This window comes from Carex rostrata, chromosome 23 (assembly GCF_964058835.1).
Source record: "Carex rostrata chromosome 23, lpCarRost1.2, whole genome shotgun sequence".
Classification (NCBI taxonomy): Eukaryota; Viridiplantae; Streptophyta; class Magnoliopsida; order Poales; family Cyperaceae; genus Carex; species Carex rostrata.
Genome location: NC_135940.1, coordinates 8,166,365 through 8,189,090, shown reverse-complemented (window position 1 = coordinate 8,189,090; position 22,726 = coordinate 8,166,365). Strand labels below are relative to the sequence as shown.

At 34.2% G+C, this 22,726-nt stretch overlaps 2 protein-coding genes and 1 long non-coding RNA gene across 3 annotated transcripts; all 3 read left to right on the top strand.

Moving 5' to 3' along the window:
• Positions 1-1,662: 1,662 nt before the first annotated feature.
• LOC144574679 (T-complex protein 1 subunit zeta 1) lies at positions 1,663-10,790 on the top strand. Its single transcript, XM_078324694.1, has 15 exons — positions 1,663-1,976; positions 2,617-2,680; positions 3,254-3,389; positions 3,991-4,142; positions 4,582-4,629; positions 5,279-5,371; positions 5,957-6,063; positions 6,500-6,614; positions 6,969-7,055; positions 7,481-7,685; positions 8,133-8,227; positions 8,673-8,741; positions 9,101-9,208; positions 9,876-9,994; positions 10,386-10,790. The coding sequence occupies exons 1-15, from the start codon at positions 1,843-1,845 to the stop codon at positions 10,459-10,461; spliced, it is 1,608 nt and encodes a 535-aa protein (XP_078180820.1). The 5' UTR covers positions 1,663-1,842; the 3' UTR covers positions 10,462-10,790.
• Positions 10,791-14,092: 3,302 nt separating this feature from the next.
• On the top strand, positions 14,093-15,802 carry LOC144575088 (uncharacterized). Its single transcript, XR_013518352.1, has 3 exons — positions 14,093-14,281; positions 15,086-15,160; positions 15,263-15,802. It is a non-coding gene; the product is annotated as an uncharacterized LOC144575088 (long non-coding RNA).
• A 1,862-nt stretch (positions 15,803-17,664) lies between these two features.
• On the top strand, positions 17,665-22,328 carry LOC144574681 (chromatin remodeling protein EBS-like). Its single transcript, XM_078324696.1, has 5 exons — positions 17,665-17,824; positions 18,801-19,149; positions 20,595-20,663; positions 21,500-21,635; positions 21,966-22,328. Exons 1-5 carry the CDS (start codon positions 17,752-17,754, stop codon positions 21,990-21,992), a joined length of 654 nt encoding a protein of 217 aa, XP_078180822.1. The 5' UTR covers positions 17,665-17,751; the 3' UTR covers positions 21,993-22,328.
• The last annotated feature ends 398 nt before the right edge of the window (positions 22,329-22,726 follow it).

Genomic DNA, 22,726 nt, shown 5'->3' with positions numbered 1-22,726 from the left:
ATGTATATGTATATTATATTTATAATATATACATATATACATATATTATAAATAAATGAGTTTATAAAAAAAATTTGTATATATGTATATGTGTATATGTGTATGTGTATATGTGTACATGTGTATGTGTATATGTATATATGTATATGTATAAATGTTTATGTGTATATGTATATATGTATATATGTATATATGTATATGTATATAAAGAATTACGACATCACTTTATAAATATGTCAAATGTTTTATTTTTTGGCATACATTCTAAACAATTTTTTCTTCACAAAATTATTTAAATCAAAATACTAAGATTTATATATATAAAAAAAAGGGGAGAACTGCCCACCCTGGGGCGTTTTTTTTTTTTAAAAAAAGGGTGGACCGCCCACGCCTGGGGCGATTTGGTAATAGCATGAAGCGCCCAGTATGGAGACGGTTTGCTAAAATTTCGTCCCGCCCTGTATCCAGGCAGTTAGGACATATGTATATATAAAAAAAACGGAGGTTATTTTTATATTTTTCTTTTTTTTTTAGGTATTAAAAAAAATGGCCGCACAAAAGTTAAGATACACAATAAAGTCACTATAGTGGTAAGATATACAGTCACCACGAATAGCGTCCCTTAATATTTATTAATGAAGAATATTAGGAGTGGCAACAAGCTGACTCGGTCTGAGCTAGGCCTTAATTCGACTTGTTAATTTTGGATCAAGCTATAATCGAGCGAGCTGGATCTATGGTATCTGAGATAAAACCTAAGTTTGAACTCGTGATAAGCTAGTTCAAGCTAGCTCGCGAGCTGACAAGCTGGCTGGATCTTGTTTTAAGAAGAAAATAAATTATACAAACTTTTTGGATCAAGCTAGATCGAATTAGACAGTATAAAATGCACACAAATCATACAAATTCACAAATTGATGTCTAGTCGAGCTTGTAAGCAAACTAGGCCCCAGCTTGAACTCGTTAATTCTAGACTGAGCTAGTGGCGAGCTGTCTCGTTAACAGCTCGATCCAATAACGAACAAGTTGTTAGCGAGCGAGTCAGGTATGAATCACGATTAAGCCACGAGGTGCGACCTTTTTTGCCACCTCTAATGAAGACATTTTACCTAGGAGCCAACAATGACATTGACATAATAAAAAGTATTTAAATGTCTTTATTTTTGGTATCTTCAATATATTTTCATTCATTTTTAAAACTTTAATAACTTGAAATTTTTTAATTAAAATTTCAAAATAAAACTATTATATATAATCTATATTAATTTTTCTATATGTAAATAATTTTGATTGCTATAACAAGCTTAATAAAATACAATAATATGGTGATTTTCTAGACTTTGAATTATGAACTTATTGATTTATAAAAAAAAATAAAAAACCAATAAAGCTTTATATACATATAGTGGAAATAATATAGATCATATTTAACAGTTTTATTTCGATATATAACTTTTAATTTTTTGTTATTACAAAATTAGAAAATGAAGAAGTACAAAATAAATAAATAAGAGCATTTGAACCCTGATAAAATTAACGAAAACACACAAATTGATAAATGTTAACGCTTGCTCGGATCGGGTATAGTTGGGAGTTCCGACCCTATCCGATAAAGGCCCTGAGTAATCGGATCGGGTAATACTTGAATACCCGATACGCCAGCCCGTATTAAACCCTTACCTTTTTCTAGTTTTTTCTAGCTCCGTCGCGCCCGCTTTCTCTCCTTCTCTATCGGCTAGGGTTTTACTCGACAAATCGATCAGAAATAACTCTTTACTTGTACTCCATAGCAGATCTCTGCCTCTCTCATTGTCTCTGTGAAGAAGTAAAGAGAGAGCGAAAATGTCTATTCGAATGTTGAATCCGAATGCCGAGGTGCTTAACAAGTCCGCGGCTCTGCACATGACCATCAATGCCGCTAAAGGTCTCCAAGATGTGCTCAAATCGAACCTCGGTCCCAAAGGCACCATCAAAATGTACTTCAAATCTCTATCTCTGCGTGCTTGTAATCACCTTTTTAAAATTTAAACAATTGTTAGGCGTAAAGAAGGGAAGGGGAAGGGAAAAGTATAAGTTTGAATAACTGAATACTGTGATCATAAACGTGGTGCTCACTCTCTTAGTGTTGGATCTCTCTATTTCTTTTGATCTGAATACTTCTACTTTTAGTGGGGCTCAAGTAATATTTTCAATTGTATTTAGTATTTTCTTTTACACACCAGACTGTTCAGTATAGCCGTGTATATAACATTTGCTTTTAGTGCAGTTGGTAAGTGAAACCTTTCCAATTGTTAACAGTAAGATCTATTAAAACATTTCTAGATAATTTTTAGTTCCGGAATTTGTTTTTTTCCACTGTGGTGGTATCTGTCCTTTTGTTCCAGCTTAATGATGTTTTTGCCTCTCCCATCGGCACCATTTCATTTAAAGGTTGGTTTTTTTGTGAAGTTAAAAACACATGATCCGTAACTCAAAAGAGGTACAAAAGCAATATATAATGAAATCTCAAAAGTCAGCAGCATATTGTACTAGTTCTGTTTTGCTGAGCACTCATATTGCACTTGTGTCACATAAAGATAATATATTTTTATCTATTTTTCCCTCTCTTACTTTCAGGCTTGTTGGAGGAGCTGGTGACATCAAGTTGACAAAAGATGGAAATACACTTCTCAAGGAAATGGTACAGATCAAGCATCAAAACAACAGCCTATTCTGATCTTGATCTTCTTATCAATTTAATTGAAAATATTTGGTTATGAGTTGAAATAAAATTTGTGATCTTTTAAAGTCTGAAATGGAAAATAGATGAAAACTCACATACTCAGTACCATTTCACCCACTTCAGCTACTGATGACCACTTGCTGATTTGAGTTGGTTTCAGTTCATACCATTTCAACTTGATTTGTTGCTTAAATGGATGATTGAAACTGTTTCAGTTCATACCATTTAAACTTCATACCAGGTCATACCCGTGCTTCCGCATAAGAAACTTGAATTAGCTCAAAAAGAAAAACATGCTGTAAAGCTGACATGAACCTGTATTAATTAACATAACAAGTGTTATGTTGGTTTTGCAACTTCATCACTGATCCAGCATCTGCAGTGAAACTTTTTAACTAAATCAATTTTTTTTTTCTTGGGTCAAGGGAATATTATTCCACAGGACATCAAATTTAGTTTCTATCACACAATCTTTGAACAAAACTGATTGTTTGTGATTCATAAAGTTAAAACTGTGTTTTTCTTTTTTAGCAAATCCAAAATCCAACGGCTATCATGATTGCGAGAACAGCAGTGGCACAAGATGATTCAAGTGGTGATGGCACAACTTCTACTGTTTTATTTATTGGAGAACTAATGAAGCAGTCTGAACGCTACATAGATGAAGGTTTTTCTTCCCCCTATTCTTTTTATGAGGAAGATTTCATGTATTGCCATATAAAACCTCGAAATATCATTCACTCGCTACAAAATGCGAACTATCACAAGTTACTTCTAAAGTTTTTTAAAATGCATCATCCATATGAATTATGAACACAGTTTCCTAGTGCCTTAAAAAATTATTCAAACTAAAATTCTAAAGAGTCTGTACAAATGAACGGTTATTTTGGGTATATGTGAGAAAAGAAAGCAGGGTTGGGGGAGGGGGTGAGGTAACTGAGGATTTACTAGCTTTGTGTCTGTGAATGTGATTTTCATCTGCTTTCATGAATGACAGTGTGTTAGGCATGGTATTTCATTAATATCCCCAAAAAGCTTGATAAAGATCATTATATGTTCCTTCCCTATTTTCCTCATAAGATGCCCAAATCCTACTTATTGCTTCTATCTGCCTAACAAGGGGATAAAATTCTGTTATCTTGTACATGTTTTGAAGAGAAGTTTTATGGATGATATACTGCATGCTATTTAGTGGTACATGAATCTCAGATTTTCTGTAGTAGATGCCAAATTGCTCTCTCAAATTTTATTTATTATTTCGAATGCAGGAACACATCCAAGGTTTTTAGTTGACGGATTTGAGATTGGCAAAAAAGCGACACTTGAATTTCTAGAGAAATTTAAGACGCCTGTGGTCATGGGAGACACCCCTGACAAGGAGATTTTGAAAATGGTAGCAAGAACCACCATCAGGACTAAGGTAAATTTATGTTCTTGCCCCTACCTCTCAATTGGTGTTGTAGTTTCTGTTGTTGCATTTCTTCTAGTGCATAAAGTACCATCTGGGATCAGTTTGGGTTTACTTTCTCTTGAAAGTGACCAAATCTCAATAGTGAGCAACAACTTGGGTCTCAGATTGTAATTGATTTTAGTAGAGTTTTTATCGCTGTATTCTTATGTATTTGCTGCAATTTGTTTTTTTTTTTTTGGTTACTTTGCTGAGGCTATTTCTGATTTGATTGCTTAGAGAGATAAATTATCTATGAAGATCATCTTAATGAGTATACATTAGTTAACACTAGTGCACACTGGTATACATGGGCATTGCTGATAAAGGATGTGATATATTTAAGATTCCTTACTTTTGTCTTTCTTTTCTCTCTAAGCTTTGTTGTAATAATTTTGTTTGTGATCTACAGCTGTATGAAGTACTGGCAGATCAGTTGACAGATATCGTCGTTAATGCGGTAATTAATAGCTTCAACTCTTTAGGCTGTTTTGGTCCATAATTTTAGAGGGAGAAAATAAAATTAGTGATGGTTCAATTACCTCCATTTTCCGTGCCTCCATCATGCCCCTCTTTTCAAATCCTAGAGAAAATTTTCTAAAATTCAAATAATAGAACAAACCCGTGAAATGTGATCTGTATCACTTTTGCTACGTGTATATGTTTGTAGTGTGCCGATTTTATTTTCACGGGCATCAATTTGTAAATTTCAACAGATGTGGATGATTTCAAACTGTTGATTTTTCATGATGTGCATCTAATTGTTTTATTTTGTTATTTGAGACTTAAATTATTGAGGATTTAGAAGTTAGAGGCATTTGAACCTCTAAAAATTTATTTATATACTTGAGGCATGCCACCTCATAGAACAGACTATCCTTGAGTAAAAGAACAATTGGGGGGCTTCTGTGGAGGTGATTTCAGCTATCATATGACTAATTTTGATGTCAACGATTGCATGGGTTTCATGAGAGAAATTTCAAGCATGATCCTTGACTGTTTATTTCCTTCACCCCCTAGTAAAGTTAAAAAGTAAAATAAAGGACCAATGCAAGTTATTCTACTGTAATTATGATTAAATGTCGTGTCTTTGCTTTTGCAAATTGTAGGTCCTGTGCATACGCAAACCTGAGGAGGCAATTGATCTGTTCATGGTGGAGATAATGCATATGCGGCACAAATTCGATGTTGATACCCGCCTTGTATGAACCTTTGTTACTCTGAATATCTAGATTTTTTTTTTTGTTGGCATATGTGCTATTATTTTTTATCTCCGTTTGCTGAAATTTGGTTGCTTCAAATGTTCTGTTTTTTTTTTATTGAATCAAATGTTCTGTTTGGGAGGTATGGAAGGGGTGTAATGAAATTAAAAAAGGTAAGGAGGCACTTGAACACATTGAAACCGTGCCTCAAAGTATGCTTTCAAAGCATATATATCCTAAGAACCCTTTTAGAGCTATGCGAATAATTATATAATGCAAGCAGATCAATTTTGAGTCTTTGGTGTGGACACAAAGGTTTTCGTCAATGGTGGATTCATTAAATCTGCATGTGAGATAGTCTTAAATAATATAATGTTTGTTATATTTTAATCTACAATAATTTACGTGGGGAGATTTTAATTATTATATAGTAGTGGATTTGTACGATGTATATTAGTCTGGTAAACCCATCAGTTATTTTTAGCAATGCCAAGAATCTGCCCTCAGTGCATCTTTTGTTGTACTCCAAGCAAGCTAAGCAATATGTTGACGCTATTGGAACATCTGCTATTTTTGTTTGCTCAGGTGGAGGGTATTGTACTTGACCATGGTTCCCGCCACCCTGATATGAAAAGAAGGGCTGAGAATTGTTATATTTTGACATGCAACGTCTCTTTGGAGTATGATAAAAGGTATATGTTGATCCTTGTGATGTTTATCTACCTTTATAATTAAATTTTTTTGTAGTCTCAGTACTGAAGAATGACTTGGGTATATAGAAAGTTTAGGATTCTTGTGTTGTACTTTCTTAGCTCTTAAGATTGCAGTTTGGATCACAGTAACAAAACAATAAAGATTCTTTGTAGTGAACAGTACTAATGCCATACATAATTTACCGTAAGGATCAATGTGCTTTATAGATATTGTCACTTTTTTTATATGTGAGCTGCAAATACATCGACCTTAGCATTTTACTCAACCAAGTATCAATAGCAAAAATTAAAATAAGAAAGGAGGTAAAGTGGTGGTCAACTGTTACTGCTGTGTGTGTACCAGGGCTAGGACCCATTAGAAACATATCAACATGTCAAACTTGCACCAATCATAGACTAATAATTGTTTGTACAGTGAAGTAAATGCAGGCTTCTTCTACTCGAATGCGGAGCAGAGAGAGAAAATGGTTTCTGCTGAGAGACGCCAAGTTGATCAGCGTGTTATGAAAATCATTGAAATGAAGAACAAGGTGCGCTTTGCTGTTCTTTCTTTGTTTAATGTTTTCTTAGATATTCCCTGTTTCTTGAAGCAATTTATATGCAGTATCCATTGAATTACATACCAATGCTGGACCCTGATTAGCATAATATGATAGTATTTGAACTGTTGTTTGGTCGTGCATTTGTTCTTCATCCTTTATTTAACTCTAGTAAGCTAAAATTTCCTTTCTGTTAGGTATTTGATTGTAAAATCTTAGTTGCGGTCTTAATAGAGTCAAAATAAGAAGTCAAGCAACAATAGAGCAATAATGTTAAAAGTAGAAAAGAATAAAAGGAACTTTGTTCTGTTTAATATACTTATCCTGTTTTGTTTCTGTGAACAGCTTTGCTCTGGCACTGATAAGAACTTTGTGGTGATAAATCAGAAGGGCATTGATCCTCCATCCCTTGATCTCCTTGCTCGGGCTGGGGTAATTTATTCTTATCCGAACTTAAGGTTATTTGTTCATATGCTATGTGGGGTGTAGTTTAGTCTTTATGTGCAACTTTGTATTTATGCTTTGAGCACCTCTATAGATCTGGGAAACCCCTGCAAGAATGATAATCATCCTACTGACCTATTTCTTGTGTACATAAAATCTTTCATATTTTTTGCCACTGATTTTACTATAAATGCCTGCTCTCATTGGGATTAGTAATCTATTATTCTAATGTTTATGACATGAGTCTTTTATTTTTATTTTTTAAAACTTCTAATTTGTCAAGTCTTTTCATTTACTGGGAATGTTCAAGTCTGCACCTCTAAATTGTTGCTTAAGAAGTGCACTAAATATAATCTTCAATTTATGCTTATACCTGCCCGTGTTATTTTCTTTTCTTCTTCTTTTGGATATAGATAATTGCTTTGAGGAGAGCAAAGAGGAGAAACATGGAGAGGTTGGTTCTGGCTTGTGGGGGCGAAGCTGTAAATTCAGTTGATGACCTGACTGAAGAGTGCCTTGGCTGGGCTGGTCTTGTGTATGAGCATGTCCTTGGTGAAGAGAAGTACACTTTTGTTGAACAGGTCAAGAACCCACATTCTTGTACCATCCTTATTAAAGGTATCATTCTGTTAATTTTTACTGCAAAGTATTTCTTTGTTGCTGTTTTTATTAGAGTTGGTTGCTATATCTTGGAGTCTAATCATTGGTTATGCACTGAAATGTCTCAAAAAAATGTTTCAAGTCTGGCTTATTTGGCGCATTCTTGTTTATATACCAAACGAGTTTGATATACCTTCTGTCAGATGTTCAATAAGAGTCTGCTTTTCCCAATTGAACTTACCAAGGTCATGCTCTTTAATTTTATGCAAACATAGCATCGGTTTCCCCTGTTGTTGTGCAATAGAATGCCAAAGAATATAAAAGTATGACAGACACTATTAAACAGATGGAACAATTAGAAGTCGTGGTCAAATCAGTAGTTGAATCAGCAGCATTATTGCATAGGCTGGTACAAAATCACACAGATGAGGCAGTCTGAGGTCTAATACCAGGTATCTCTTACAGGGCCCAATGATCATACAATAGCACAAATCAAGGATGCTGTACGAGATGGTCTTAGGTCTGTCAAGAATACTGTTGAGGATGAAGCTATTGTTCTGGTGCGTTATTATTATTTTCTTATTTTACTTTGTTAATTGTACTGTGTTGTTTGAGGTAATTTGTTACTGTAAATTTGAAAGAGGTGATATTCTTAATGTTCACGATAAATAATGGTCAGTTTTTTAAACTAGTCATTAGTGGAGAGTCTAACTGATTTGGTAATTCTTTAAATTGCCTTTTGAGCGTTGCATAAAATTTCATTGATAGTAGAAATGGTTGGTCAGACTGCAGGGGCTTTAATCGTGAAGATGGTCCAGGAATGCACATATGTATACTTTGATGATGTCTCAATCATAACATGACCAAAATGATGCTCAGGCTGGGTTACTGATATGTAGACAAATGGGGTGTCAATTAATTCTGAAATATTGGGTGTTATTAAAGAGCGAAAAAGATCTTTTCTACCTTACTACCTTAGGGAGTGACTCACTTGTGTTTTTTCAGGGAGCCGGTGCTTTTGAAGTTGCTGCCAGGAAGCATCTTCTGGACAATGTTAAAAGAACCGTTAAAGGAGTAATCTCTCTCTCTCTTTCTCTCTGCCCCCCTCTCTCCACGTGTGCGTGTTTACATGATTTGTTTAATGTTTAAACTAATTCTAATTTTTGCTTAGCTAAGCTTATCTAAGCTACAGATTCAGTTGCCTAAATGCTACTATTATGGGCATAATTTAACCACAAATTCTGAAGAAAAATTTGTACTGAGCAATGAAGCATCACTAAAGCATAAATTGTACAACTAGGTCTGTAATCAGTAGTTTTGAACACAAAAGAAGGGAACTCCATACAATACTGGTTGGGGGCTTACTTGATAATCCTACAAATTTTATAACTGGCATAGGGATCTCTAATAGTTAAATATCATATGTGGAACAGCGTGCACAACTTGGTGTTGAGGCATTTGCTGATGCACTTCTTGTCATACCAAAGACTCTTGCTGAGAATTCAGGTCTTGATACCCAAGATGTCCTTGTCTCTCTCCAGGTATGTTATCCTACTCTCTCTCGCTCTTAAGAAAATGCTTTTCAAATTTTGACATCCTCTGCAAATGATCAAATGGCCAGTATGTAGCTTATTGATGACCCATTTAACCCTAAACCTTGGTGCCAATAATACTTAGTTCTGCCTTGCTCTCATTAGCCTTTTTAATGAAATTACCGAAATTATAATCAAATTAAATTGAGGCTTTCATTAACTGCCTACTGAGGATGTAAAGTTGGGCACTTGTGATTCTTTTAGGAAGAACAAAAAAAAATATCGGTGAAGCTTATAAATGGTTAAAGTGGAGAGGTTCTATGCCCAGCAAGACATGCTGATACTTATGTTGCAAAGCTTCAATTTTGACCTGTCTGGCCAATTGAGCTTAAAATTAACTTCAGATTTTAGATGGAACTTGTTTCTTCATTCTCCTCAAGTTAGCCTTAACCCTTACTGTAGAATACAGAACTATGAGCTCTAAGTGAACAAATTTTTTGATTGATTGGCACTAATTTTGGTCAAAGTGCATTTACTAATTGGTAAGTACTGTGCCTGGCATATGATCTCACCCTGTCTAGTATTGTAATCCTTAGACATTTAGCAGATGAGTCCTATTCTTCTTTCGACAGTCTCTCTTACTGGTGCCGATACTATTATTTTTCTTTTGATATAGAATGAGCATGATCAAGGTAATGTGGTGGGACTGAACCATCACACTGGTGACCCAATTGATCCCCAGATGGAGGGCATCTTTGACAATTACTCCGTCAAGCGTCAGATCATAAACTCAGGGTATGTTTGCACTTCAGAAAGAAGTAATATATTTTTTTTTTAGCACTAGAAGGAAATTTGTTCTTTGGTAAGAAAAAGAGTTTATTGAAAATACAATTGTGTTCTGCATCAAATGAGCAAACACTTTGTGCAGATATAAAAGTTAATAAAGATAATGCTATGTAAAGATATTGAAATCTTCATTGTATTAAGGTTAAGAATTCTATGATTTCTCTAGCATCTTTGCATAAACCAATGCATGCAATTGTAGATTAGCCCTGATTTAAAATGAGAAATGATAAGAAGTTGATATGAATACAAATTATTCAACTAGGATTAATTTGACATGAATTCATAGTGGTTAATTAAACTATAGTTCTGCAATAACATAGCTATTCTTGTTTTGCTTCAGACCGGTCATTGCCTCACAGTTGCTTCTAGTGGATGAGGTGATACGTGCTGGCCGAAACATGCGCAAACCGGCGTAGTTTACTTTTGGTGTCTTATTTGCTATCTACGAACAGAGTATACATTGTGTTTAGGGTGTAGTTTTGTGTTTTTTACCCTTTGTTGTGTGTGCTACATCTGAGGTTTTGGGTAATGGTTAATATGGGTAATTAGTCTGGCTAATGTATTGATTAATCTAGCTGAGTGCTTTTGCTTTCTATCCTATTTAAAGAAGCTGAAGAGATTTTCTTTTCTGATTATCAGAAAAATGAGATTTTGTTTTTAGGCTCAAGCTGTGAACGTGTTGCAATCTGAGTTTTGTTTCATTTCTTCTAGTTGTATTGAAAAAATGGTCACAATATTAGCTCTATATATTGAAGTTAAGAGGTTGTACTTGTGCTTGACCTGTTGTTTATATCCAGGCAATAGTATTCTCTCCCACTTGACATGTTGGCTAATGTACTTGCGTTAGTAAAATTATAATTGAAACCACGTAACAAGGCATACTGTTCAAAGTCACATTGATCTTTGTGAATTACCTGCTGCAGTTTCCTTGGAACAAACCTGACTTGATTCTAAATATACTGGCGCTCAAGTATTTGATTGTAGTTCGGACTTAGTAGTGGTATGGTAGTTTTTGTATTTGTGCAAACTGACCATAGGCTTTAATTAAGATGGAAAAATTACTGCCTACACTGAATAAGTCTAGTTTTTCTACCTAAATGTGCGAGGTTATGGGCAATTGATACCCTTTCCACGAAGTGTTAAGTACACTTGAAACCCCTGTAATGCTGTATATCCATATTTGCACATGTGCCTGAGATTCAACGCAAATAGGTGCTGAGTTGTTGTTCGAAGGGTTGATGGTGGAAGAGTCTGTGAAGTAACAGCAGTCAGTAATGCCCTGAAAGATCCATCTGTCCAACATACGTGTGGTAACAGGTGACACGGTCTTCCACGAGGATTCACAAGGATACTAGCAAGTTCAACTAAACATCACTCAAGATGAGCAGAATTTAATGGATAAGAGGAGACAAAACTCAACTCAATATATAAAATTTGTATTAATTGCCTTACAATTTCAGTTTTGACTTCTTTGCCTTGCAATATCATTCAAAAATCACATAGACAAACTTTTCTCCAACTACTTTTCCTACTTTCAAAATATTTTTAATGACTTTCTAGAGACACTCAAAAGACCTCATAAAAACCCACAATTAAATAGAATTCAGACACATTTTTGACCCGATTAAAAACACACTCAAAAACTCCCAACTAATTAATAACAAACTGATTTGATCGAGTTCATGTTAGCTTGGGCCATAGTAATATAGACTTGAAAAGCTTAACCATCCTCCAAATGAGACATTTAACTTAGTGACATAATCTATGTTGCTGACATGCATGACTTTATAGATGATTCGGGCAGTGTTACTCAGAGCACTTCTGGTGGCTGCAAGATCTATCAGGATTGCTGAAAGTATACGATCTTCTAGTATAAAGACCTGTTTTGCAGGATCTGTCAGAATTACATTTGTAAAGTATATATAGGATCTTCTTATAAACACTAATAAGTAGCGAAAGGTATAAACATCTATTTAGACACTGGACGCGAGTATGGATTGAACGCGTGAACTGCATGAACGCTAACGTGTTTTTATTCTACTTAAAATATGTAGGAGGGGAGCATGGTGCATCTGATAGACATCATACTCAAATCAGTCCGACGCTCTCTCGAATATGTCTGATTCACTTTATGATATGTGTGTGTCACTTCTGTATTCGTGCACGTCCTTTCAATATTTGTACGGATCAAGCGTGCACGAATCAAGAAACAAATTAGACAGTTTTGAGTGGACATTAGACTAATTTGAGTCTGATACCCATCAGAATCGTTCCGCTTCCAACATTATGAATTTAAAATATGAGAGTTGAGGAGCTAGTATCAAAAAATTTCCTTTATTTCATATTTGTTTTGACTATCATTGAACCGGTGGGATCCAAATATGCTTCTAAGAAAAGAAGCACTCTCCTTTTCTTTCACCTAAATCGTTTCAATAGATATAAAATAAATAAATAATTAAAACTATGTGATGGATTTTGAATGATTCAGATGAAAGAAAAGGAGGGAGTTCCTTCTCTTAACAAAATGAGTAGATTTGAATCCCGAAAAATAAAATGGAGTACTATTTTTTATTTATAATTTCTTTAATCTTGCAGTCAATCAACTTGAAGAAAGTACCATGAGGTATAGTCTAGTTCATGCAGAATAAATCACTAATCGTCAAGTATTGAAGTACATCTAAGTATGAAACGAGGTCGGTGTGAATTGATGTCGTGATAGGGCTGACAACGAGCTAGCTTAGTCAATAAAATAAATTCAATTATTTAAAGGTATATGTTGATAATAATTAAATAATTTAATTATTCTCTAAAAAAAAAAGTTGACATCATTGAAGTAATCTAACCATATGTCTTTGTGTATATTTGAATAAAATAAATTATTAAGAATTAATGCCAAGTTCTTAATTAGTATTATCTTTAGGCTTGTGATATCCAACTGACAAATCAAATCAAAGTTATAAAGAGTTACGACATCACTTCATAAGTATATCAAATGTCTTATTTTTTGGCGTACACTCTAAAAGTTTTCACAAAATTATTTAAATCAAATATTAAGATCTCTAAAAAAAACAAAAAAAAACAAAAAGAGGACCGCCTGGACCAGGGGCGGTCTGCTAGAGGTGTGGCCCTCCCCTGCAGGGGGCAGTCTGGTAGGGATTTGGCCCGCCTCTACAGGGGGCGGTCTGCTGGTTTTTTGGACCGCCCGTGGGCTTGACGATCAGGACATTTTAAAAAAAAAAATCAAATAAGGGACATTTTTAAAATTAACTTTTGTTTTTGGGGGTATTAATAAAAATGGCCGATGAAGCGGGCTTTCAGCTCAAATATATACCCCGTTTCTATGTCCAAATTCGGCTGTAGTGCCTTTATTTTGAGATATATGAAGTTTAGCAAAATAGTAAATCCGAGCGAATCTGTTTGAAAGTGATCTATATTGAAACTGAGATTGGCTTTAAATTCCGACGAAATGACTTTAAATTGGTGACGATTGAAAACGCACTACTCGAATAAAATAATGATTAGAAGTCAAGTTAGGGATAAGAAAAAAGTTTACGGTCCAATCAATATTTCTTATTGGGCATTGGCTCGGCCCAACAGTTGACCCGCTTGATCCGATGCAGTCAGCAGACAGCGGGTAGTACCTGGAGAATTTTTTTGATAAACCATAATTAATAAAAATGTTTTTACTAATCCAGCATGATTACTTTTTTTTTTTGAAAAATCAGAAGGACCGGAGGGCTCCTCCGGTCTCAAAATTTTCCTTTACTCAAGACCGGAGGAGCCCTCCGGTCTCTCATAATTTTAACCGGTTTGGTCCATTACAACTGCATTATAATTCGGGTGGCACAGAGAATCCAAAAACTTTAAAATAATTCAAGACCGGATGGCCGGTCCGGTCTCAACCCAAAAAAAATTCAAAACCGGATGACCGGTCCGGTCTTAGCCTAAATAATCAATTTATTAGCAATGGACCCCACCACAGATCAATATCAATAATTATTTACACCGCACCACAGATGAATAATGCACCATAGATCAATCATTGATTTACACCACAGAAGCCTGTCTCTGTCTCTGTCTCCTCCCATTTTCTTCTCCCTTTCTTCTTCTCGAACCGTTCTTTCACCATTTTATTTTTGAACTCTTCAGAGTAATGTAATTTTAATTCTAATTATATAGATTTGTGTATTTTTGAAAGAAGAACAAGAAAAGCTTCAGATCTACAAGTTTCGTTCGGTATGTATTTAATTCTTTTATTTTTAATAAATAATCTGAAATTATGAATAAATGGTTAGAATAAATAGTTTATGTAATAATTGTAGTATAAGTAAATAGTTTATGTGTAATTTTATCTTTTTGTGATATAAATGATTTATGTAGTAATTATAGTATAAATAAATTGTTTATGTAGTAATTTATTTGCATGTAATATAAATAAATGATTTATGCATATTTTTTGTAGTAGTATAAATGGTTTATGTGTATTTTTTTTAGTAGTATAAATGGTTTATGTAGTAATTGTAGTATAAATAAATGATTTATGTTGTAATTGTAGTATAAAAATTGATTTGTGTAGTAATTTATTTGCAATTAGTATAACAAAATAGTTTATGTGTATAGTTGTATGAATGATTTATGTAGTAATTGTAGTATAAATAAATGATTTATGTAGTAATTTATTTGCATGTACTAATTTATTTGTATGTAATTTGCATGTAGTATAAATAAATTGTTTATGTAGTAATTGTAGTATAAATGATTTTTGTAGTAATTGTAGTAATTCATATTTATTTTTCTAGTGTAATTTAAGTTTATATAGTGTAACCATTAATTGTAGAATTATTTAGTGTACATGCATGTAGTAATTGTTGAATGATTTATTTTTTTAGTATAATTTAGATTTTTGTAGTGTAATTGTAGAATAATGTAAAGTAATAAAATGAATGTTACTAGTTAATTAGGTTTGCATGTCGTGAATGTTAATATTGAATTTGATTTGCATGTTAATATTTTTTTTGTATGTATTTATTTATATTGTAGTGAAAAATGCAAGATGAAGATTCTTTATTGCAGTTGCTTCCAACAGAAGTTAAAATGCATGTGGCGAATACGAGGGTATTTGTTTAATATTAGTTTGAATTTAAATTGACTTATTAAATTTTAGAATTGGAATTTAATTTTTGGTTAAACTTTTTTGCATGTCAATTATCATTTCAGCCCGATTATGCACTACGTCCTGATAGTGGCAAAATGGGCGTTGAATACCAAGAAAATATGAAAGAAGGTTTAAAGAATTTAGGCTTGTATCAGATGGTTAATGTACATCATTGTCTGATTGAAAGAGGATTGATTACTGCTCTCGTTGAGAGGTGGAGGCCTGAGACGAATACTTTTCATCTTCCGGTGGGAGAGTGCACAGTGACATTGGAAGATGTTAGCTGTTTGTGGGGGCTTTTCTGTTACCGGTAACATATTTTCAGTGGAGCTTGATTATCAGCTTAAAATGACGGAGAAGAAAAAATTTACAAGATTAAGTTTCTGAGTTTATGTTAGATTGAGGGGAGATAAGATGATTTATAGAAAGAAGAAAAGAGAAAAAAAACGTGGCTGCACAGTCACCGCACCGACGCACCCAAAAACGATAAAAATTGCTCTCGGTCTTGAAAAGAAAAAAAAAGTGAAAAAAAAGTGAAAAAAAAGAAAAAAAAATGAGTCGCTGCACAGTCCGCCGCACCATCAATAAAAAAAAATGGAAAATTGTGACAAATTGTTAAGACCGGAGGGCTCGTCCGGTCTTGAGAAAAGAAAAATTTGAGACCGGAGGGCTCGTCCGGTTCTTCCGGTTTTTGAAAAAAAAAAAAGCAATCATACTGGATTAGTAAAAATCATTTTCTTAATTATGGTTTATAAAAAAAATTCGTACCTGGAAGGATACGAATCGGCTAAATATAAATTAAAGATTTCATCTATGAGTTTGTTTACTAATTATATACAAATTTATTTTAAATAATCACAAGCAATTTATGCACATGGCGCATATGTGTTAATACTCAAAATAAATTACAAATTACATTTAAAAATATAAAAACTTCAAGAAAAATATTAAATTAATAACTCAATATATTGGGATAATTCTTCATTTATTTGGAAAAAAAAATGAACAACTTAGAACTGGGTAGGACTGGATCGGACTCGCTTCTCTGCAAAAAAGAAAAAAAAGAAGAGGATGTTCATCGAGTTATGTTTAATCGGTTTTAAATGTTGGAAGAATTTCATATATACTACTAAAAAAATCTGATCATACTGAAATCCAAATAAGCTCAAATCTGATCCACAGTGAAATCTGGGGGGTGAGTGTAGCTATTGCCGATCAATCCGACTTGTTAGATTGCCGTTCCTAGCTAGCACAATGTCTATGTGCACTTATCCAGTTGAATATTAGTTTCGGTGTATATGGAATTATGGATGTGTGAAAATATGTCTCCAAGTAAATTACAAATCAGATTAAAGCAATTGTATTTGTATGTGATGGTACGGTATAAAGTTTCGTGAGGGGGAATCGAACTCTCAGGAGTACACGGAGGAAAGGTAAGGGAGTAGAGGTGAGCTGACAGCTGAGGGAAGGAGTATGCTTTTGATTCTGAATTGTAAAATTTGAAGATTTCGTAGAAGAAACGAAAGTGAATTGCGCTAATAACTGAATGAAACTTTAGCGATTTTGTAATTTTCAAATCGAAATAATATAGAAACTAGAAAGTAAGTTGTCACCTTTTACATCTCTTTTTTTTGTTTCTTTTCTTTTCTTTTCTTTACAGACTATAATAAACTGGTTTTGAAATATGCTCTTAATAATTATATTTCTTTTAGAGATTTGATATTTAAGCATAAGAACCGAAAAAAATATCATTTAAAATTGAAAATGAAACACTTCGGAAGAATCAAACACCTTGAGGTGCTAAAGTTCGGGATCGCATAATTCTTTTAGGTCATGTTTGGTTGTGGAGTAAGAGGTGGAGTAAATCTCTTACTCCATACTAAATAGTCAAACAAGGATTAAAATAGAATGAGTAAGGTGGAGTAAGATATAAGTTAATCCGTAGTAATTTATTTCACCTCTTTAGGTGGATTAATTTGCTCTACTATTATTTCAGTTGTAGAGTTCACTGTCATAAACAAAGATACCATTTTTAACATTTACTATTTCAAATCAATTAATTCAAATTATAATTTACACAACCATATAAAGAGGAAAATGAATTAAAAAAAGATAATTCTTATTAATTTTACTCCACAACCAAACATAACCCTAAATAACTAGTACTTAAATAAAGAATAAGTAAAACTGAGCAGTTACAAAAAGAAAAAAAATCCAGCTGCCAGAAAATGCATATTTCGTTGACCATGCATGATGCATGCAATTTGGATTGATACTAATAAATAGTTTTTGTTAGAAGAAAAAAGACAGTTTCCTGGTTACCAAATATCAATATCAATACATTCTCGAGGACATTACATGACTTGGCGATCAAGCGACGGAGCGGATCTTTTCTCCATCTCTCAATGGACGGTCGAGATACCTCCGTTTTATAAACGCCATATTTCTTTTCTTTCCCAAATATCAAGGATCGATCTTAACAATTCTGGACCAATCCAAATTGGCAAATACCACTTTCTCAATTTCCCAAATTAATCTTTCTCTCTCTGTCATGGCGAAGCCCCGAGCTGCGAAGAAAACCCTCGATTCGTATACGATTAAAGGGACGAACAAAGTTATCAAGCGTAAGGGTTTTTGTTAGGTTATCTTTTTCTAATTTGTGCTGCAGTTTTACCTAAATCTATTTGTGGCAAAGAAAACCTATTCGATTTGACTAGTTCTGTTGCTGTTGGAGTTTCAATTTGGAGATCCCTTGGAAATCACTTATTTCGTTTAGTTGGTGCTGGTTATTCGTTTCTTCTTCATCCATTTTAGTTTATAGGGTTCTGTGGTAGCATTTCATAATGCGATTTATGTGTTTCCTAATTTTTCCTTTGGAAAACCAAAGCCTGCACATTTCTGCTTTTATTTCACTTGAAATTTATAGTTTTTGATGTTTCTGTGCTCCTCTTCTGTCTCTTCATCTAGATTTTCTTCTCTGGGATTTAAACTCTGGAGTCTGTTGTTTAGTATGTAAAAAATTAACCTTGTAGACAATTAGCAGCTAGTATCTGTACTGTTATGTACTGGCTGTAATCATTACTGATGCTTATCACTTTATCAGACATGATCAGTATGTTGCTTATCACTTGGGGTTGTTGATTATGTCTACCGACCAGCACTTGACCCACGTAAAAGTTCCTTTTAGGTTTCTCTCATTTTACTCGGCTAGTGAGAGGAATGCCATATTTTGATACATGTATGGTGTGAAAGTCAGTTGACACAGGTTGAGGACTTATCGAGAACTTACTGATTAATTTTTATAGTTTTGTTGTTTATTTTGCTTTGTATATTATCTAACTGCGTAGTTGATGAGACATGTTGCAAGAATTATCAAGGTCATTTGACAGCTCTGCTGTGGCATGAACATTGAAGTATTTCCAAAAATGACTAGATAACAGGGTTTATAATTAGCATGCCATATACCGTATTCACAAGACTAACAAACAAACCTTGTGTACAAATGATCAAATAGGAATCAAAATAAAGGCCCAAGAACAGCATATAACCAATAGAATATAATAAGTAAGAATCACAAAATAAACTCTTTTCTATCTGCAGCAAACGACTGTGTGCTCATGCGTTCACCAGACACTTCACGCCCCCCCTATGTGGCAAAAATTGAGTCCATTGAGGCCGGTGGGGCCCGTGGCTCAAATGTCAAGGTGAGAGTACGCTGGTATTACCGGCCTGAGGAGTCGATCGGCGGTCGCCGCCAATTTCACGGTGCGAAAGAAGTGTTCTTGTCTGATCATTATGATATTCAGAGCGCTGACACCATCGAGGATAAATGCCATGTGCACTCATTTCGTAATTACACCAAGCTTGATGCTGTCGGAGCAGAGGATTTCTTTTGTCGGTTCGAGTATAAGTCTGCTAGTGGAAGTTTTGTACCGGACCGTATTGCAGTGTAAGTTCCGTATTTTTTTTTTCAGAAATTCCATTTACAAATTTAGAAATCCCCTAAAATACAAGTGTAAATGACATGAAGAAATGGTTGAAAGACAAACACTCCTCTGTTGATATGACCACAGTCCAGGTGTGGGTGTGCATTATTTTTTTGTGTGATTACAACCTAGGTATAGAGGATTAGCTTGTTCTGTTATATTTATGTTCAAGGTCTGGTGCCTCTCAATGGGTTCCAGTTTTTTTTTTTTTTTTTTTTAGTAATTCCTGCACACGTGTGACAGGTAACTATGTCATCTAGGTAGGACTTATTTTAAAAACCCAAAAGACAAAATTGGCGGGAAGATAGAATAAATAGAAGACCCAGTCTCTCTCTCTCTCTATAATAAAAATGACAAAGTTTATGCTAGTATTTTGGGGTTAATGGGCTTAGCACAAGGTCTCCTTGTTCAGTTTTTTTAGCTCCTATAAGGAAATAAAGCTTCAGCTTTGAACAGAAGTTCAATTTAAGAAAGCAAAAGGTTTTAGATAAATCACAAACAAAGTAAAATGAATAAAGAAAATAGCCCGCCATGTATAGTTCTGTTTTCAAACTCTGTGGTATAGCAGGAGTAGCATTTTCATTTGTTCATTTGTCAATAAAGGTTTCCATACCGACAATGTTGTTGTAGAATACACAAAAATCGAAAAGAAATTCTTGTGATTGCTTACCGAAAGAGCACCCATGACCTGCTGTACTTGCCTTATATTAAGTAATGCTATTTTCTACATGTATTATAACTTCCGTATATTTTTGTAGACAACTTGTTTATTATTATTTTTTACATACATTGTACTATGGTTGTATATATATACCTTTACAGAATACCCTAGGTAAAAGTCAGTCGGTTTTTGGTAAGTATTTGTTATTTGGTCCTTAAACATCGTATTTAGGAACAGGTTTGAATCTAAGATCCTAAGCGAGATAACGTTAGGGGTAATTTTCATCAAAGGTTGCTAAACTTAGTCCTTTGTCACAAATTGGTTACTCAAGTTTGATTTGTCCCTATGTAGTCATTGAACTTTTCATTTGTTCCAATCAAGTTATTCTGTTACTTTTTCCGTCCAAAATACTAACAAAATATAAAGTGACATGGAGATGGATGGGCACATTCTGTTAGTATTTTCGACAAAAAAAGTAACGGAGTGATTTGATTGGGACAAATGAAAAATTCAATGTTTGCACAGAGACAAATCAAACTTGAGTGACCAACTCGTGACAAAGGGCAAAGTTGAGTGACCTCCGGCGAAATTTACTCAAAAGTTAGACATAAAAGATTACATGCTCTTTTGTATTTGCTCAGGAGATTTAATTACCTGACAAGGAAATTCTTAATGTACCCTGAGGCTACGTTACGAGCATTATTCGGTTTATTTTATTTGGTGTTGACCTCATATCTTTGGTGACAGGTTTTGCAAATGTGAGATGCCTTACAATCCTGATGACCTGATGATCCAGTGCGAGGAGTGTTCTGACTGGTGTGTATTACCTTCCGCTTATTTTTAATATGCAATTGTTAGCAGATAAATGCAGGCTGGCACTGGAACAGTTTTGGTTGGATCTGATTTCCCTCTTATGTTGTGTTTTTTGTTGGTTTGACTAGTGCTTAATCAGCTAACACTACTCTCCATATTAAATCTGCCAGCATGGTCTGGTAGTGGTGGTGTGAGTTTTGCTTGGTAAAATGGATTTGACTGAAGAAGTATTTATTCAGTTATTAATAGTAGTCCTCGGTATTTAGGAAAAATCCATTTTTTTTGTTCTTATTCATTCAGTGAATTTAGCCAATCCAGATGCAAGTGTAAGGGAAGTTCTGTTTGATGGTAACAAAATTACGAGTGAGGCTATGGTACAATGCATAGAGCACATTGGTCTGTACTTTGGATTAATATTTTTGTTTACAAAGTTCAAATAGTCGATCTGAACTATTCAATTTGATCACTATATATGAAAATGTACATGTAAATCAACTTTTATATTTTTTAGAATTATTTTATTATTTCTTTAGATATGTAGAAAATCACTTGATCCAAAGATTCTAGACCATTCTAAAGTAGTAATTTTCTACCTATCTAAAAAATGGTAAAAAAAAACAAATATAAAATTTAGTATGAAAGTACATTTTCATATGGAGTTCATGTTGAACGGTTCTGATCGATGCACTATGCATGGTACCATACCCTCACTCCAAAATTACAACCTAAAACTGCAACTTGATTCACAATTTAAGTTAAAGAAAAGAAAGAAAATAGGAGTTTCAACATGGTAACTCATATCATACCAGTGGAGACCAACGATAGAAGTGCTTTTTCAGGTATCACCCTGCTTGCATAGGAATGACCATAAAGGAGGCAAAAAAGCTGGAACACTTCTTTTGTGAAGGCTGTGCCCCGCAAAACGGCAAAAGGAACGGAAACCCCGACAACACTTCCGGGGAAATAGAGGAAAAGGTAAATTCTCAATCTTGCAAAATGCAATGTTATTTACATACTAAAAATATAAGAACCGCGACACATAATACTCAACATTAAATCATTAAATGTACTTATGTCCCTAGCTTCTATTGTTTTCATTATTTCCTCCATAATCAGCCACAAAGTTGGGTTAGTTTGCAGAAGTTTTGTAGAAGAGGAGCAAGTGATATTTACCACATTTATAGACCAATAAGCGTCAAATTTGGCTAAATATATATTAAAGTACCCAATGCCAACTGTTAAATGTAAAGCAGTGGTTCAAATCTAGACTTCTTTCTTACATTGACCTGTACAAATTTTGAACAGGTGGAATCGAAAAGAAGGAAGAGGTGACAAGCTGATACACTTGTGATGATGCATGTGTCATTGTAGTTGCCTGTGACTTTGTACAGAGTCAGTGTGCTGCTTAGCTTATGTTGATGTAGCGTGCCAGTGGAAGTATTTATGTTGTGTTAAGAATCTTAAGATCCACCATGGTGTATATACTGAGCAAGAGAAAACAAGCTAGTTTTGTTGGGGTCACTGTGTGCTAAAAAAGAGCTTTCATGAAGAGTTTTCATGCTGATGTAGTTTAGAGAGATTTTTTTTCCATTGTGTTGTATGGATTTAGTTGAATCTTTGTAGGTGTAACAACATTTGGAGTTTTTCTTAGGTTTTTGACTTTTAAAATGCCTTTCTGTTGCATGCTTCATAGAAACTCATCATCTTCTCTCTTGCTCGTCCTCTCCATCTCTTTTGCAGTAATCCTTGTTGATATGCTGTGAGGGACCAAGGTAGTAAGGCATTGATGAGCTTGTACAACGTGCCTAACTGAAAGCGTTAGGCATGGCAGGGTAAGGGTTGAACAAAAGGTGCAATGAGAGTTGTCAAGCGCATGAATAATGTCAGTAAAGAATGGTGCTGCCAACTACATCCCAATAAGTTGAAAGGGAACAGCAATTCAAATGATTGCAAAGCATTCCAAAAGGAAAAGCCATCATATCTTTCCGTATCCATCTCTCTTGTGAATGTTTTTTTGTTCATTTTAAAAACATAAACAAAAATTATTAGGAAACAAATTGATTAAG